Source organism: Bos indicus x Bos taurus, chromosome 13, assembly GCF_003369695.1.
Source record: "Bos indicus x Bos taurus breed Angus x Brahman F1 hybrid chromosome 13, Bos_hybrid_MaternalHap_v2.0, whole genome shotgun sequence".
In the NCBI taxonomy this organism is placed as follows: domain Eukaryota; kingdom Metazoa; phylum Chordata; class Mammalia; order Artiodactyla; family Bovidae; genus Bos; species Bos indicus x Bos taurus.
Window position 1 is genome coordinate 73023295 of NC_040088.1, and position 14811 is coordinate 73038105.

The following is a 14811-nucleotide window of genomic DNA, read 5'->3' on the forward strand; positions in this document are numbered from 1 at the left end:
ACTATTCGTACAAGTAAAAGTATTAGTATTAGTACAAGTATTAGTAAAAAAGGGACTTCCCTAGTGGTGCAGAGGCTAAGACTCTGTGCTCCCGAAGCAGCAGGGCCCAGATTCGATTCATTCTCAGGGAACTAGATCCTACATGCCACAACCAAAGGTCCCACATGCTGCAACTAAGACTCAGTGCAGCCAAATAAATACATGAATGAATAACACACAAAAATGAGCTCCAGGATGGCAGTTCATATGCATAAAAAAATAACACAGAAAATCTAAACAAGTGCTTGACCTAATTCTTTTATTAAAGTGTCTCTACCATTAGCTGCTCCGAGATAACACTAGAAAAGCATCCCATTACAGTTTATACCTTAAGATGTGTCCTAGACTAGCACCGGCATTTGATGATAGGGCAGTGGGTCAATAAATGAAATACCAGGTAAGGGATACAAATAAAAATTTTATTGTACAAAATTAAGGCCTTCACAGTTCACTAAGGCTAAACAGAGACTAGGTAATCTTTTAAATCCTTTACAAAAAGCTCACATACACTTCCGCTTTCCCAACTATTAAAATGAACTGACCAAATGTTATCAAAACGAAAGCTATAAATAACAGAGTCCTTTAAAGACAACTATCCCAAATGTTATTTTTTGGCATAGGTGATCTTCATGGCATGGGACGGTGTGATCTTAAACCCCTGCAGGGCGTCCCTAGCAGCTCCAGCCTGTCCATCATTTTCAAATTCAACAAAAGCGATGTCATGCCTCCCAGGTACCAGACGCACTTCCTTGAAACCAGGGAACCTATAACGAACGAAAACAATGCTTATATATGTAAACAATTTTTATATATGCAAATATAGAAATGACATCAAATACAAAATGTCTATTCTGCATTTAAATTTGTTAAGCAACATCATGATCTACGTACAGGAAAACGATCACATCCCACCAAGAATCCTGAGTGGGATGAAAGAGCCTGAAATATAACTAATACCATGAAAAGAACTGCAGGAATCATGTAAGCTAATTCTATTCCTGTCACTTCATCAAAGCTTTGTCTCCTATTTTACTTATCAACTAGAATTAATAATTCAAACATTAGAGGTAATTTAGCTTCTCATTTGCTTAATCTGCATACTGGTTTCGATTCATGATTAATCCAGGAGCAAACCAATGAAGCCGTAGGAATTACTGTGTGATATGCAAATGGATTCAACCCAGGGAAGTGCTATCTGTCCTGTCAGGAGGCTCTCAGAACACAGACTTGTTTACGAAATACTTACTGGTTAAACAGCATGGAGAGCATCATCTCATTAGTCTCTTCTGGTAAATTATTAAGGAATAAAATATAGTTTGGAGGGTAATCAGGGACCTATTAAAAAGAAAAGGCCAAGTTAACTTATAAGTATTATAAGTATAATTAGCCACTTTGGCTCTTACATTTAAATCTATACTTCAGAGAATTACATTCCACAGTTTAAGGCTTATGAAATCTTACCACATCAAGCACTGAAGGTGAAAAACAGTGACACCAGAGAAGTAAACAAAACCTAACAGTAATTAAGATTGACATTCAAGTCACTAAGGAAATATTTGGAAGGTTATAAATCTTATCAACAGTTTTTAAGTATTTAAGTATTAACTATTTAATTAACAGTATTTAAGAGAATATTTAAGTTTTAAGCATCCGGAGGCAGCTGGAATAGGAGGCTTCTGTCATCTGGATTACGTAACTGGTCCTAACACAAGCAGAGATGGCATTGGTGTCACCCGTCCTCAGCTGCTTAACCCGCAGATACTCAATCCTACTGCATACTACCTCCCGGTGTGTGAGAAAATTTTGGAAAAAAAAAAGATTTCCACTTAGTGCTACAACTACGGAGCCCATGCTCTGCAATAAGAGAAGCCACTGCAATGAGAAGCTCACACACCGCAGCTAGAGAAGAGCCCCCACTCACAACTAGACAAAGTTTGTGCAGAGCAACAAAGACCCAACGTAGCCAAAAATAAATAAATTAAAAAAGATTCCATGTAGAACCTATATTTGGTAATTTTTAATGTTTTGCCCAAGTAAATGAGAGTAAATTTCATGGGAGAAAAAAGATGAAATGTAAAGAACTTAGGGCTTAGAGAATTATGTGCTGGACTATAGCTGCTGAAAGACTTCATAGTAGTAGATAATGCAAGAAAATGCAAGTAACTTAAAACCAGAGGAGGAAACCTCAGTGGGGCAAGGAATTCCCTGGATGTAAGGATGAGTTTCTGATAAATCTATATTGTGCTAAGTTGCTTCAGCTGTGTTTGACTCTTTGCAACCACATGGACTATAGCCGCCAGGGTCCTCGGCCCATGGAATTCTCCAGGCAAGAATACTGGAGCAGTTGGCCATTTCCTCCTCCAGGGGATCTTCCCAATCCTGGGATTGAACCCGTGTCTCCTGCTGCTCCTGCACTGCAGGCGAATTCTGTACCGTGGAGTCACAGGGTAAAGATCTGTATCAGGAGACTTAAATATATATGTACTGAGGAAATAAGAACAAAGGTAACTATAGAACAACTTTGTTCTTTGAGAAAAGACGGGTTAGTGCTTTAGCCAATGGGAATGGATTCCAAGCAACAAGCCTGAAAAGCTCTGGGCTACATCATGTGAAGAAAACAACCATCCTGCTTCTTATCTTTATAGAACTTAGAATATATTGTTTAATCCTGTCATTGATCATTGTGGGAAGCAAGGAATAAAGTCAGGTTTTGTTTTCTTCTTCCTGAAGAAAAATAAAATGTTTTGAAGAAGGAGGTTCCACATTGTTGTGGCTTATACATGGAATCATTTTCAGTTTTTGGAGACATGAGGATTGTTGTACATTACTGCTATTGTTTTGTAATTTTATTTTAAAGTAAGTATCACATGGGAAAAAATATTACCTGAGGATTTGGTGTTGCATTTCCTTGGGTATTAGCTGAATTTGGTGTTCCCTAAATGAAAAAGAGTGAGAAACAGTTAAAACTTCCAATCCCTCTAAAAAAATAGCAAGTGTTTAAAATTACTGCACTAAAAATAAGAGTAACATAGATATTTTTATTCCATTTTGAGAATTTACATCTTAAAACTCTGACTCAAACATTTATGTATTTATATCTTGTCAAATATTTTTGAAAGGTCTGTATCATAAAACTCAACCTCTAAGTTTCAAAATTATGGAGAAATATATAGGAGAAAAACCAAGAACTGGTCTTTCTCACTTTTTTTTTAAAACAACTAGAAAAAAAAAACCCAAGCATTATACTTATTAAAACTGATTTCTAATTACTTTCAATCTGAAAGTAACTAGTTTTTGGATAATTTCACCTTTATCTGGAATTTTTAAATTAGATTTTTGAATTTATGAACTGTTCAAAGAAGGCTGATTTCAGTGGAATACTAAAGATAAAATCTATAGTATTATTTATACACAGAACTTGAAAAATAAGCCAATAGATATTAACATATTTTGGATAATGATGGAGTTAAACATCATGCAAATTCAAATAAAACTGTCTGATATACAACGAAATAGGAACTTTTGCCCATCTTACCTGACCAGGCTTTTTGTTCACAGTTGTTGCAGTCTGTTCCACAGTTTTGGCTTTTTTCTTTTCTTTTTTCTTTTCTTTGTCAGCAAAAGTGCCACGCATTTTAGATATTATATCGGAATCTGTTTTGGCATACTGGATTCGCTGTTTTAATTATTTAAAAAAAAGTTACTTTTCATTATGCTGAAGGCTATTTACACTTGTCATTAATATTTCAAATTTCATTACACAAATATAATTTTCCTGAAGGAAATCTGTCAAGTATGCTGAGTGCCAAAAGAAAATAAATTGTGGCCCTGATTTGCAACTGAGACAAAGTTAGATTCAACTGTGTTTATTAGAAGAACAATAGATTTTCATACGGGAGAAACAGGACTTTGAAAAATCTGCACCACTGATCCTCTCTATTAAAAGACAGAGAGGAGTGCACTGGAAAGCTGTCTATGCCTTACAGGGACACTCGACAGGTCAAGATGTGCATGGAGTTTGTTACTTCTCAAGTTAAAGTACTGAAGACTGAGAATGACTTTCCTTTGAATCTGGAATATTACTTTTAAACAAAATAACAAATAGTGGCATCAACTTAAATTTAAAAAGCTTTGAAAGGAAATAAGATGGCATCACAGCTGTGCAACTAGGCCACCTGCATGAATACTATGCCACAGGCAGTGTAAAACTTTTCTTTCCTGGGGTCCAGAAAGCTGAAACTACCTCTCTGATCATACTGAAACACCAGTTCTACCAATTCCTCTCTATAGTTGTCTTCTATGGCAAGAATTTGATCTCAGTATGAAGAGAAAAAGTGACATTTTACAATATGCAGGTTTGCTAATGTACAGCTCAGGGAACTCTACTCAGTACTCTGTGACCTAAAATGGGAGGGAAATCCAAAAAAGAGGGGATGTGTGTATACATAGGGCTGACTCACTTTGCTGTATAGTAGAAACTAACACAACACTGCAAAGCAAATATACTCCACTAGAAACCAATTTTAAAAAATAATGAAGGTTTGAAAACAAAGAATTTGTTAAAACCAAGAGCAGCTCTTTCCTTTCTTTTATGTTAACTAGAGATGACTATATGGGGTAAACAAGAGGAGAGCAAGCCTCTCACAACATCTCCATCCCTTCAGTCAGTCAGTTCAGTCGCTCAGTCGTGTCTAATTCTTTGCGACTGCATGGACCGCAGCACGCCAGGCCTCCCTGTCCATTACCAACTCCTGGAGTTCACTCAAATTCACGTTCATCGAGTCGGTGATGCCATCTAGCCATCTCATCCTCTGTCGTCCCCTTCTCCTCCTGCTCCCAATCCCTCCCAGCATCAGAGTCTTTTCCAGTGAGCCAGTTCCTCGCATGAGGTGGCCAAAGTATTGGACTTTCATCTTCAGCATCAGTCCTTCCAATGAACACGCAGGATTCATCTCCTTTAGGATGGACTGGTTGGATCTCCTTGCAGTCCAAGGGACTCTCAAGAGTCTTCTCCAACATCACAGTTCAAAAGCATCAATTCTTCGGCACTTTCTTCACAGTCCAACTCTCACATCCATACATGACCACTGGAAAAACCACAGCCTTGACTAAATGGACCTCTGTTGACAAAGTAATGTCTCTGCTTTTTATATGCTATCTAGGTTGGTCATAACTTTTCTTCCAAGGAGTAAGTGTCTTTTAATTTCATGGCTGCAGTCACCATCTGCAGTGATTTCGGTGCCCAAAAAAATAAAGTCTGTCACTGTTTCCACTGTTTCCCCATCTATTTGCCATGAAGTGATGGCACCAGATGCCATAATCTTAGCTTTTTCAATGTTGAGTTTTAAGCTAGCTTTTTCACTCTCCTCTTTCACCTTCATCAAGAGGTTCTTTAGTTCTTCTTCACTTTCTGCCATAAGGGTGGTGTCATCTGCATATCTGAGGTTATTGATATTTCTCCCAGCAATCTTGATTCCAGCTTGCACTTCTTCCAGCCCAGCATTTCTCATGATGTACTCTGCATAGAAGTTAAATAAGCAGGGTGACAATATACAGCCTTGATGTACCCACTTCCCTATTTGGAACCAGTCTGTTTTTCCACGTCCAGTTCTAACTGTTAAGTCCTGACCTGCATACAGATTTCTCAAAAGGCAGGTCAAGAGGTCTGGTATTCCCATCTCTTTAAGACTTTTCCACAGTTTACTGTGATCCACACAAAGGCTTTGGCGTAGTCAATAAAGCAAAAGTATATGTTTTTCTGAACTCTGGCTTTTTTGATGATCCAAAAGATCATCTTCTGTGTAGTCTTGCCACCTCTTCTTAATAACTTCTGCTTCTGTTAGGTCCATACCATTTGTCCTTTATTGTGCCCAACTTTGTATGAAATGTTCCCTTGGTATGGCTAATTTTCTTGAAGAGATCTCTAGTCTTTCCCATTCTATTGTTTTCCATTTCTTTGCACTGATCACTGAGGAAGGCTTTATTATCTCTCCTTGCTATTCTTTGAAACTCTGCATTCAAATGGGTGTATCTTTCCTTTTCTCCTCTGCCTTTCACAGCTATCTGTGAGGCCTCCTCAACCATTTTGCTTTTTTGCATTTCCTTTTCTTGGGAATGGTCTGGATCCCTGTCTCCTGTACAATGCCATGAACCTCCATCCACAGTTCTTCAGGCACTCTATCAGATCTAATCCCTTAAATCTATTTCTCACTTCCACTGTATAATCATAAGGGATTTGATTTAAGTCATACCTGAATGATCTGGTGGTTTTCTGTACTTTCTTCAATTGAAGTCTGAATTTGGCAATAAGAAGTTCATGATCTGAGCCACAGTCAGCTCCCGGTCTTGTTTTTGCTGACTGTATAGAGCCTCTCCATCTTTGGGCTGCAAACAATATAATCAATCTGATTTCAGTGTTGACCATCTGGTGATGTCCATGTGTAGAGTCTTCTCTTATGTTGTTGGAAGAGGGTGTTTGCTATGACCAGTGCATTCTCTTGGCAAAACTCTATTAGCCTTTGCCCTGCTTCATTCTGTACTCCAAGGCCAAATTTGCCTGTTACTCCAGGTGTTCCTTGACTTCCTACTTTTGCATTCCAATCCCCTATAATGAAAAGGACATCTTTTGGGGGTGTTAGTTCTAGAAGGTCTTGTAGGTCTTCACAGAACCATTCAACTTCAGCTTCTTCAGCATTACTGGTCAGGGCATTACAATGGTCATCTGAGTTAAATTCACCCACTCCAGTCCATGTTAGTTTGCTGATTCCTAAAATATTGACGTTCACTCTTGCCATCTCCTGTTTGACCACTTCCAATTTGCCTTGATTCATGGACCTAACATTCCAGGTTCCTATGCAATATTGCTCTTTACAGCATCGGACTTTACTTCCACCACCAGTCATATCCACAACTGGGTGCTGTTTTTGCTTTGGCTCTGTCTCTTCCCTCTTTCTGGAGTTAGTTTTCCACTGATCTCCCGTAGTATACTGAGCACCTACCAACCTGGGGAGTTCATCTTTCAGTGTCCTTTTTGCCTTTTCATACTCCATCCCTTAGGCTCCCTCTGATTGCAGGACTTCCTCCAAGTGGACTTAACCCTGCCAGCCACTGTTATTCTTGCACATCATCATCTAACCAAAAGGAGCAGATCTGGGCTAACTCTGACTTGGTCCAGGGATTCTCTCCCAACTCCCCTGCATCCTCATCCTTCTTCCTGACCTGAGAAGATCTTGGGTGATCTTGTACTTGTCCCTATGGCCTGTGAAAATCTCTTACCACAGCCCTTGCTCTTAGCTGGCTGGTCTAGAGCAGCAGTTCTCAACTTGAGGAGAATCTGCCCACCAGGACACAGCTGGCACTGCTGACTGGAGACACTGCATTGTCACGCTTAGTGGGCAGAGGCCAGAGACGCTGTTAAACACTCTCCGATGAACCACAAAACCCAAACAATAAAAAAAAGTTATTCAGTTCAAAATGTCAAAAGTGCCAGTGTTGAAAAATAGTAGACTAAATACTGATGAGGGATAAAAATTCACCCACAGCTTAGAGAAAGCGCAAGATTTACATTTATACCAGAGGTTTCATGACAGACACCCTTCGGAAGATGGTTTCACTTTACTGAGGTATTTTTGGAATTAAAGAACCAACTGTACTTGAATCACAGAGAATAATTTTGTTCTGAGTTCCAAGTCATAGACAATTTTGTTCATTTCTGATCTGGTATGTTGGCGTTAAAACAGAAGAGCAACTGAAACCACTTAAGTAAATATAAACAAGATAGCTCAAGGAACATTCTTCCCCTCTTCTAGGATGCTAGAGATCTGGCAGTACCTCCTACTTTCCTGAAGCCAGAGAGGAGACCTAAAATACCTCCAATATGAGATCAGTCTAATGGGCTTGTCCCTTTGATTTTCAGTAACTAGCTGGCAGGGTGAAGCCAGTGCCAAATGCAGCAAACAATTTCCAGCTTTCCTGGACTTCAATCCCAGGCATATGCAAACGTGTCATCCCAACTTAACAAACAGTCCTAAAACCCTTTATGGAATAAATGGCTTCTTCATACTAACATAATTTCAGATTTAAACTAAAACCCAGTCTTATACTACTACCAGCTGAGATCTAAATTATGCTAATTCTTCATGCTACTGAGAAAGATAAACTGGTTTCAGGAAATGCCAATTTACTGTAAGTTGGGGTAGGTAGGAAGGTACTACCCCTTCTCAGTTCTTCTGGAATATGACTTTCCAAACATACGATGGTGGGAAACAGTCATGTGGGAAAAGGAGAGTTGGATAGAGGATGGGCAGAAAATGCGCAGCAGTTTAACAGACAAAAAGGGCTCAGTCCTGAATTAAACAGTGCAGTACCGAGGTCCCTGGAGTGCTGACTATGCCAACACTGCCTGGTATTGTGCATTAGGTCTTCTTAGGACACAGACACACCCTTCCATGTGCACACGTTCTGTGGCTGCTTCTCCAACTATAAAGGCAGTTTAAGGAGCTGCAAAAGAGATCATCTGGCTCACACAGCCTAAAATATTTACTATCTGGCCCTTTACAGATCAGATGCCTATCCTAATTGGGGGGGGGGGGGGGAATCACAATATTGGATGTCAGCAGATTAGCTTTCAAGTCCTGACAATGCCACTGGTTATAGTAACGTAAGATTTCTGTGCCTGATAATATTAATTTGTAAAAAGAGATCACAGTGGTGATCTGCACTACAGATTATGGGCCAAATCCAGCCCATGGCCCGTTTTTGTATGGCCTATGAGTTAAGAACTTTTTTCTTTCTTTTTACAATTTTTAAAGGATTATTTAAAAAACCACATACAAACCCAAGAATGTGCAATACAAAATCTATGTAGTCCACAAAGCTTATATTATCTGGTCCTTTATAAAAGAGTTTTTGCTTGCCTGTAAATCTGACCGAAAAATATTCAGTCTGCTTATTCTTTTTTTTTTTTTTAACAGGTGGTGAAATGGAACATGCACCAAAAGCCAGTTAATGGCAGAACCAGAATGAGAATATGGGACCCTGAAACTCTCGGCCTTGGCTCTTTCCCCAAAACCCCTTCCCATCGCACTCCAGTTCCAGAAGAAAAGCACTAAAATCCATACCCAATGTAGAATGTACCCATTCAAACACCAAGAGACCTCTGAATTATATACTCTGTCTCCAGCCTGATCCAATCCTCTACTATCTCTGACTTATACCAATGCCTCCTGAGTTCCTTACTTTCCTTCTCACAATTCAACTTTGACCCAACAGCTAAATGTGAAATCTCAGGTCATTCCTGAGTTTAAAACTGTCCTTAGATCAGTGCTTTGACTGCATAGCTTCTAAAGTACAGTATTTCACTATAGTATTTTTTGAAACTTTGGACTGGATTTCCTCTTTGACTCACCATTTTTGTTTTGTGTTGTTTTACAAGTTTACAAACAGAGGTTTCTTTTTAATCTTCTGAGTTAATTAATCACAGGATGGTGTGATCACTGACCTAGAGCCAGACATCCTGGAATGTGAAGTCAAGTGGGCCTTAGAAAGCATCACTATGAACAAAGCTAGTGGAGGTGATGGAATTCCAGTGAAGCTATTTCAAATCCTGAAAGATGATGCTGTGAAAGTGCTGCACTCAATATGCCAGCAAATTTGGAAAACTCAGCAGTGGCCACAGGATTGGAAAAGGTCAGTTTTCATTCCAATCCCAAAGAAAGGCAATGCCAAAGAACGCTCAAACTACTGCACAATTGCACTCATCTCATACACTAGTAAAGTATTGCTCTAAATTCTCCAAGCCAGGCTTCAGCAATATGTGAACCATGAACTTCCTGATGTTCAAGCTGGTTTTAGAAAAGGCAGAGGAACCAGAGATCAAATTGCCAACATTGGATCATGGAAAAAGCAAGAGAGTTCCAGAAAAACATCTATTTCTGCTTTATTGACTATGCCAAAGCCTTTGACTGTGTGGATCACAATAAACTGGAAAATTCTGAAAGAGATGGGAATACCAGACCACCTGATCTGCCTCTTGAGAAATCTGTATGCAGGTCAAGAAGCAACAGTTAGAACTGGACATGGAACAACAGACTGGTTGTTGTTCTGTATATTGTCACCCTGCTTATTTAACTTATATGCAGAGTACATCATGAGAAACGCTGGACTGGAAGAAGCACAAGCTGGAATCAAGATTGCCGGGAGAAATATCAATAACCTCAGATATGCAGATGACACCACCCTTATGGCAGAAAGTGAAGAGGAACTAAAAAGCCTCTTGATGAAGGTGAAAGTGGAGAGCGAAAAAGTTGGCTTAAAGCTCAACATTCAGAAAACAAAGATCATGGCATCCGGTCCCATCACTTCATGGGAAACAGATGGGGAAACAGTGGAAACAGTGTCAGACTTTATTTTTTTGGGCTCCAAAATCACTGCAGATGGTGACTGCAGCCGTGAAATTAAAAGACGCTTATTCACTGGAAGGAAAGTTATGTCCAACCCTGATAGCATATTCAAAAGCAGAGACATTACTTTGCCAACAAAGGTTCGTCTAGTCAAGGCTATGGTTTTTCCTGTGGTCATGTATGGATGTGAGAGTTGGACTGTGAAGAAGGCTGAGCGCCAAAGAATTGATGCTTTTGAACCGTGGTGTTGGAGAAGACTCTTGAGAGTCCCTTGGACTGCAAGGAGATCCAACCAGTCCATTCTGAAGGAGATCAGCCCTGGTATTTCTTTGGAAGGAATGATGCTAAAGCTGAAACTCCAGTACTTTGGCCACCTCATGCGAAGAGTTGACTCATTGGAAAAGTCTCTGATGCTGGGAGGGATTGGGGGCAGGAGGAGAAGGGGACGACAGAGGATGAGATGGCTGGATGGCATCACTGACTCGATGGATGTGAGTCTGGATGAACTCCGGGAATTGGTGATGGACAGGGAGGCCTGGCGTGCTGCGATTCATGGGGTCGCAAAGAGTCGGACACGGCTGAGTGACTGAACTGAACTGAGTAATTAATTTCTAGTTCTTAGTTCTTTTGAGATGACAGTATTGCCTATACTGCCATTGTTCTTAAAATATTCTACATCTCCGTGTATTTTGGTTTTGCCCATCTGAACTATCGTAACTCAAGAAGTGAATATTATAAACTCTACTACTAATGTGTTTCTATAAAAATAAATACATAAATAAACCCCAACCCACTACACAGAAGGCAGAAAGCAATAGCCACACTGTCAAGGGTATATTTACAAATCTACCACACCATTAATAGCGATTAAAGCCTAAAGAAGATTGATTTACCATTGGTTTGCCATAAAATGGAAATCCTTGTAACTGTCTCAAGGCATTTGTAGATGAGCCCAATTCCTTAAATATAACAAAGGCTTGTCCCCTCATCTTCATGGTCTTCAAAGCAACGATATCTACCACGTGGCCAAACTGAGAAAACAGGGCATACAGGGATCTCTTCAATTCTGCACAAAATTAGAGGGGAAACAAGTCATTTGTGGATGAAACTATGACTGAAATTCTTCTTTAAATGACACTGCATTGAGTGCACTCCGCTTATTTATTTATACAAAGTTACATATTTTAATAACGTACTATTCCCAATGCCTGTTTAATTTTAAAAGTTTCTGAAACAATTTCATCTGAGTGAAAACAGATTCAACACATCTTCAGCCCCTACTTATTTCTAATCTTTAAAAAGCCTTAAAGTCTTTACACAGTAAGGGATAAAGCATTATTTCAGGCAGTGAGAAAGATGACTAGATGAGAACTTTTGAAGCTGTATAATTTTTAAGATGGTAGTAAATAAACACACTAGTTTTTTTTTTTTTAACAAAAAACACTTACCTTCCTTTTTAATTTTGTCATTCATATTGTTGATATAAATTGTATGATTTGGTCTGATATCCATGTTTTGGGTTAAACTGTTCCAACAGCCTAAAGAGACAATAAATATTCTGTTACTAAATAGGGAGGATTCGTTCACGTCATAGGGTGGCATTAAGGACACAGAACAAAGGGACTGACTTTTCAATTCTTTCAGCCCCAAATGTCAGTCTGAAAACTGAAAATATCAGTTTGGCGGTAGTCTTTAAAACCTCTCCAAAACTTGCTAGCCCTCCTTTTTAAAGAAAAGAACAGTTCTCAGGCCAAAAACTCGGTGGCGCACCATATCTAGTCAATTTTTAATAATACTCCCTTATTCCATACTTTTATTTTTATAACCTATTTCTTTTATGACAAGTGAGACTGTTTTTTCCATCTGCGTAATGAAACAACTTTCCTTTTTAAACAATATTTAAAAATTGAATAGATTTGGTGAAAAATGAAAAAACAAGCTAACAAATGCGCATTCAGTAAAAATCACAAGATACAGAACATTAATGAAGTTTGCCAAGAATCCTTTCATGAGTACTCTCATAAAGCACTTCCATAGTATTACTTAATTCATATACACCATCACTAACAGTCCTGACTCCAAAGTCAAATGGAACCGACTTGAAACGCGGTATAGTACCGCGTGATGGTTACAAACTCAGATGCTAGTGCCAGTGGATCTGAATCCAAATCTTTCTATGCTTCTTACTAGCTGCTTGACTGATGGCAAGTTCCTTAGTTTCACAGGTTCATATCTGTAAAATGGGGATGGTAATTTGCCCAATAGAGCTCAGAAGACTAAATGAGATAAAATTCTTTGCAGCTTTTAGAATGAGCAGTAAGCACTTACAACAGCTGTCACTGCTGTCTATCACAGAATAAAGCAGGGATTCCCAGGTGGCTTAGTGGTAAAGCATTGGCCTGTCAACGCAGGAGACGTGGGCCCGAACCATGGGTCACGAAGATCCCCTGAAGAAGGAAATGGGAACCCACTCCAGTATTCTTGCCTGGGAAATGCCACGGATAGAGAAGCCTGGCAGAATACAGTCCATGGGGTCGCAAAGAGTCGAACATGATTTAGCGACGAAACAAGAAGTTAATGCAAGTTCTTGCCCACGGTTACATAGGTGATACGCAGGAGGCCTGAAAATTCAACCCTTGTTTTCTGTCTCTTGCACTTTTATTTCACACCCACCACACTATTTCATTTTTCCCACCGTTTTAGTCGCGAATTGGGACCTCGCTTTATTCCCTTGGTAACCCACATATCGCTGCATCTCACGAACATTTACACTCATAGTACGTGCACAGCATAGGATGTCTGACAAGCAAAACGCCTAAAGACGAGGACTGTCCTTGTGCGGGTTAATAGGTGAAAGGTAACGCTTCTCAGAGGTTTGAGACCCTAAACTGAAACTTGGTGGACCTGTGACTCGAAGACGATGAAGAGAAGGAAGTGACAGGGATCAAACTGAGCAGGGGCGCCGGGAGTCGCCTTCCGGATTCAAAAGGGGAGCCTCTGGGAGGCCCCTGAGAACGCACGGCGCGCTGTAAACGCCTCGCATCCGCAAAAGTTATCCATAACTTCACACGCGCGAGGGTGTCGCCTCTCCAGACGCAGCAACATCCGCCCACGAGCTCCGCCCGAAGCCCCAGGAAGCGGCCACGCCATGCCCGGCCCCGAACTGTCCCGCCTAAGACAAGCTCTGAAGTCCAGGGGCCTCGCCAGACCCGAGCGTCAGTTTCCAGGCCTTCCTCGGCGACCCACCACGAACCCTCGGATGCATACATTCCGGCCCCAGCGTTGCGGACCGGTTATTCTCGGCTCCCGCAGGGGAACGTTTGGCTAAGCCGCAACCCGCAGCCAGAAGAGAAGAGAGAGCGAAGAAAAAAACCCCTCCAACTCACCAAACAGGTCCACCACGTCCCGTAACAATCACAAGCCAGAAGCCGGAAGCGGAACCAGCCACCGGAAATGACGATATCAAGCGCCTCAATAGAAAGCTGATCAGTCAAGAGCCGAGCCCAGAGTGGATCGATGCCCGTCGGTCTAGCCCACGGTAAGTAATCGCTCTGAGCATGCGCACACGTGGTGGACGGGGAGAACAGGTGTGAAGGGGACACGGTAAAGGGAAAGAGGCTTGGGGGAATTCTGTGGGTTTAACTCGAATTCTAGGGGAGCGCAATAAGAGTATAAGGACAGATGGTGATCAGTTCCGTCACCATGAGTTAGCGCTGTTCAACACAGAACATCCTGATAAACATATCTGTGGGCTTCCCTAGTGGTTCAGACGGTAAAGAATCAGCCTGCAATGCGGGAGACCTGGGTTCGATCCCTGGGTTGGGAAGATTCCCTGGAGGAGAGGGCATGGCAACCAACCCCTGTATTCTTGCCTGTGAAATCCCGTGGACAGAGGAGCGTGGTGGCCTGCACTCCATGGGGTGGTACAGTTGGACACGAGTGGATACGACAAACACATCTGTAAGTTGAAAGCACTGTAAGATGCAAATGAGAACACATGCAATAACACCTAACCTACCCAGCATCACACATTTAATCCAGACCTATCACAAATGTGCTCAGAACACTCACATTAGCCTTTTTGTTGTTCAGTCGTTCAGTCATGTCCGACTTTTTTGCAACCCCATGGGCTGCAGCAGGCCAGCCTTCCCTGTCCTGCAGCCATCTCCTGGAGCTTGCTCAAACTCATGTCCATTGAGTTGGTAATGCCATCCAACCATCTCATCCTCTGTCGTCCCCTTCTCCTCCTGCCTTCAATCTTTCCCAGCATCAGGGTCTTTCCTAATGAGTTAGTACTTCACATCCGGTGACCACCGTATTAGAACTTCAGCTTCAGCATCAGTCCTTCCAATGGATATTCAGGATTGATCTG

The 14811-nt window shown here is 40.9% G+C and overlaps 1 protein-coding gene across 1 annotated transcript; it reads right to left on the bottom strand.

Annotated features, from left to right (window-relative positions):
- Window positions 1–437: 437 nt before the first annotated feature.
- SNRPB2 (small nuclear ribonucleoprotein polypeptide B2) lies at window positions 438–13904 on the bottom strand. The gene is made up of 7 exons (XM_027560266.1): window positions 13826–13904; window positions 11888–11977; window positions 11333–11505; window positions 3575–3715; window positions 2924–2974; window positions 1286–1374; window positions 438–803 (listed from the first exon to the last, which is right to left on the bottom strand). The coding sequence occupies exons 2-7, from the start codon at window positions 11949–11951 to the stop codon at window positions 644–646; spliced, it is 678 nt and encodes a 225-aa protein (XP_027416067.1). The 5' UTR covers window positions 11952–11977; window positions 13826–13904; the 3' UTR covers window positions 438–643.
- Between the last annotated feature and the right edge of the window lie 907 nt (window positions 13905–14811).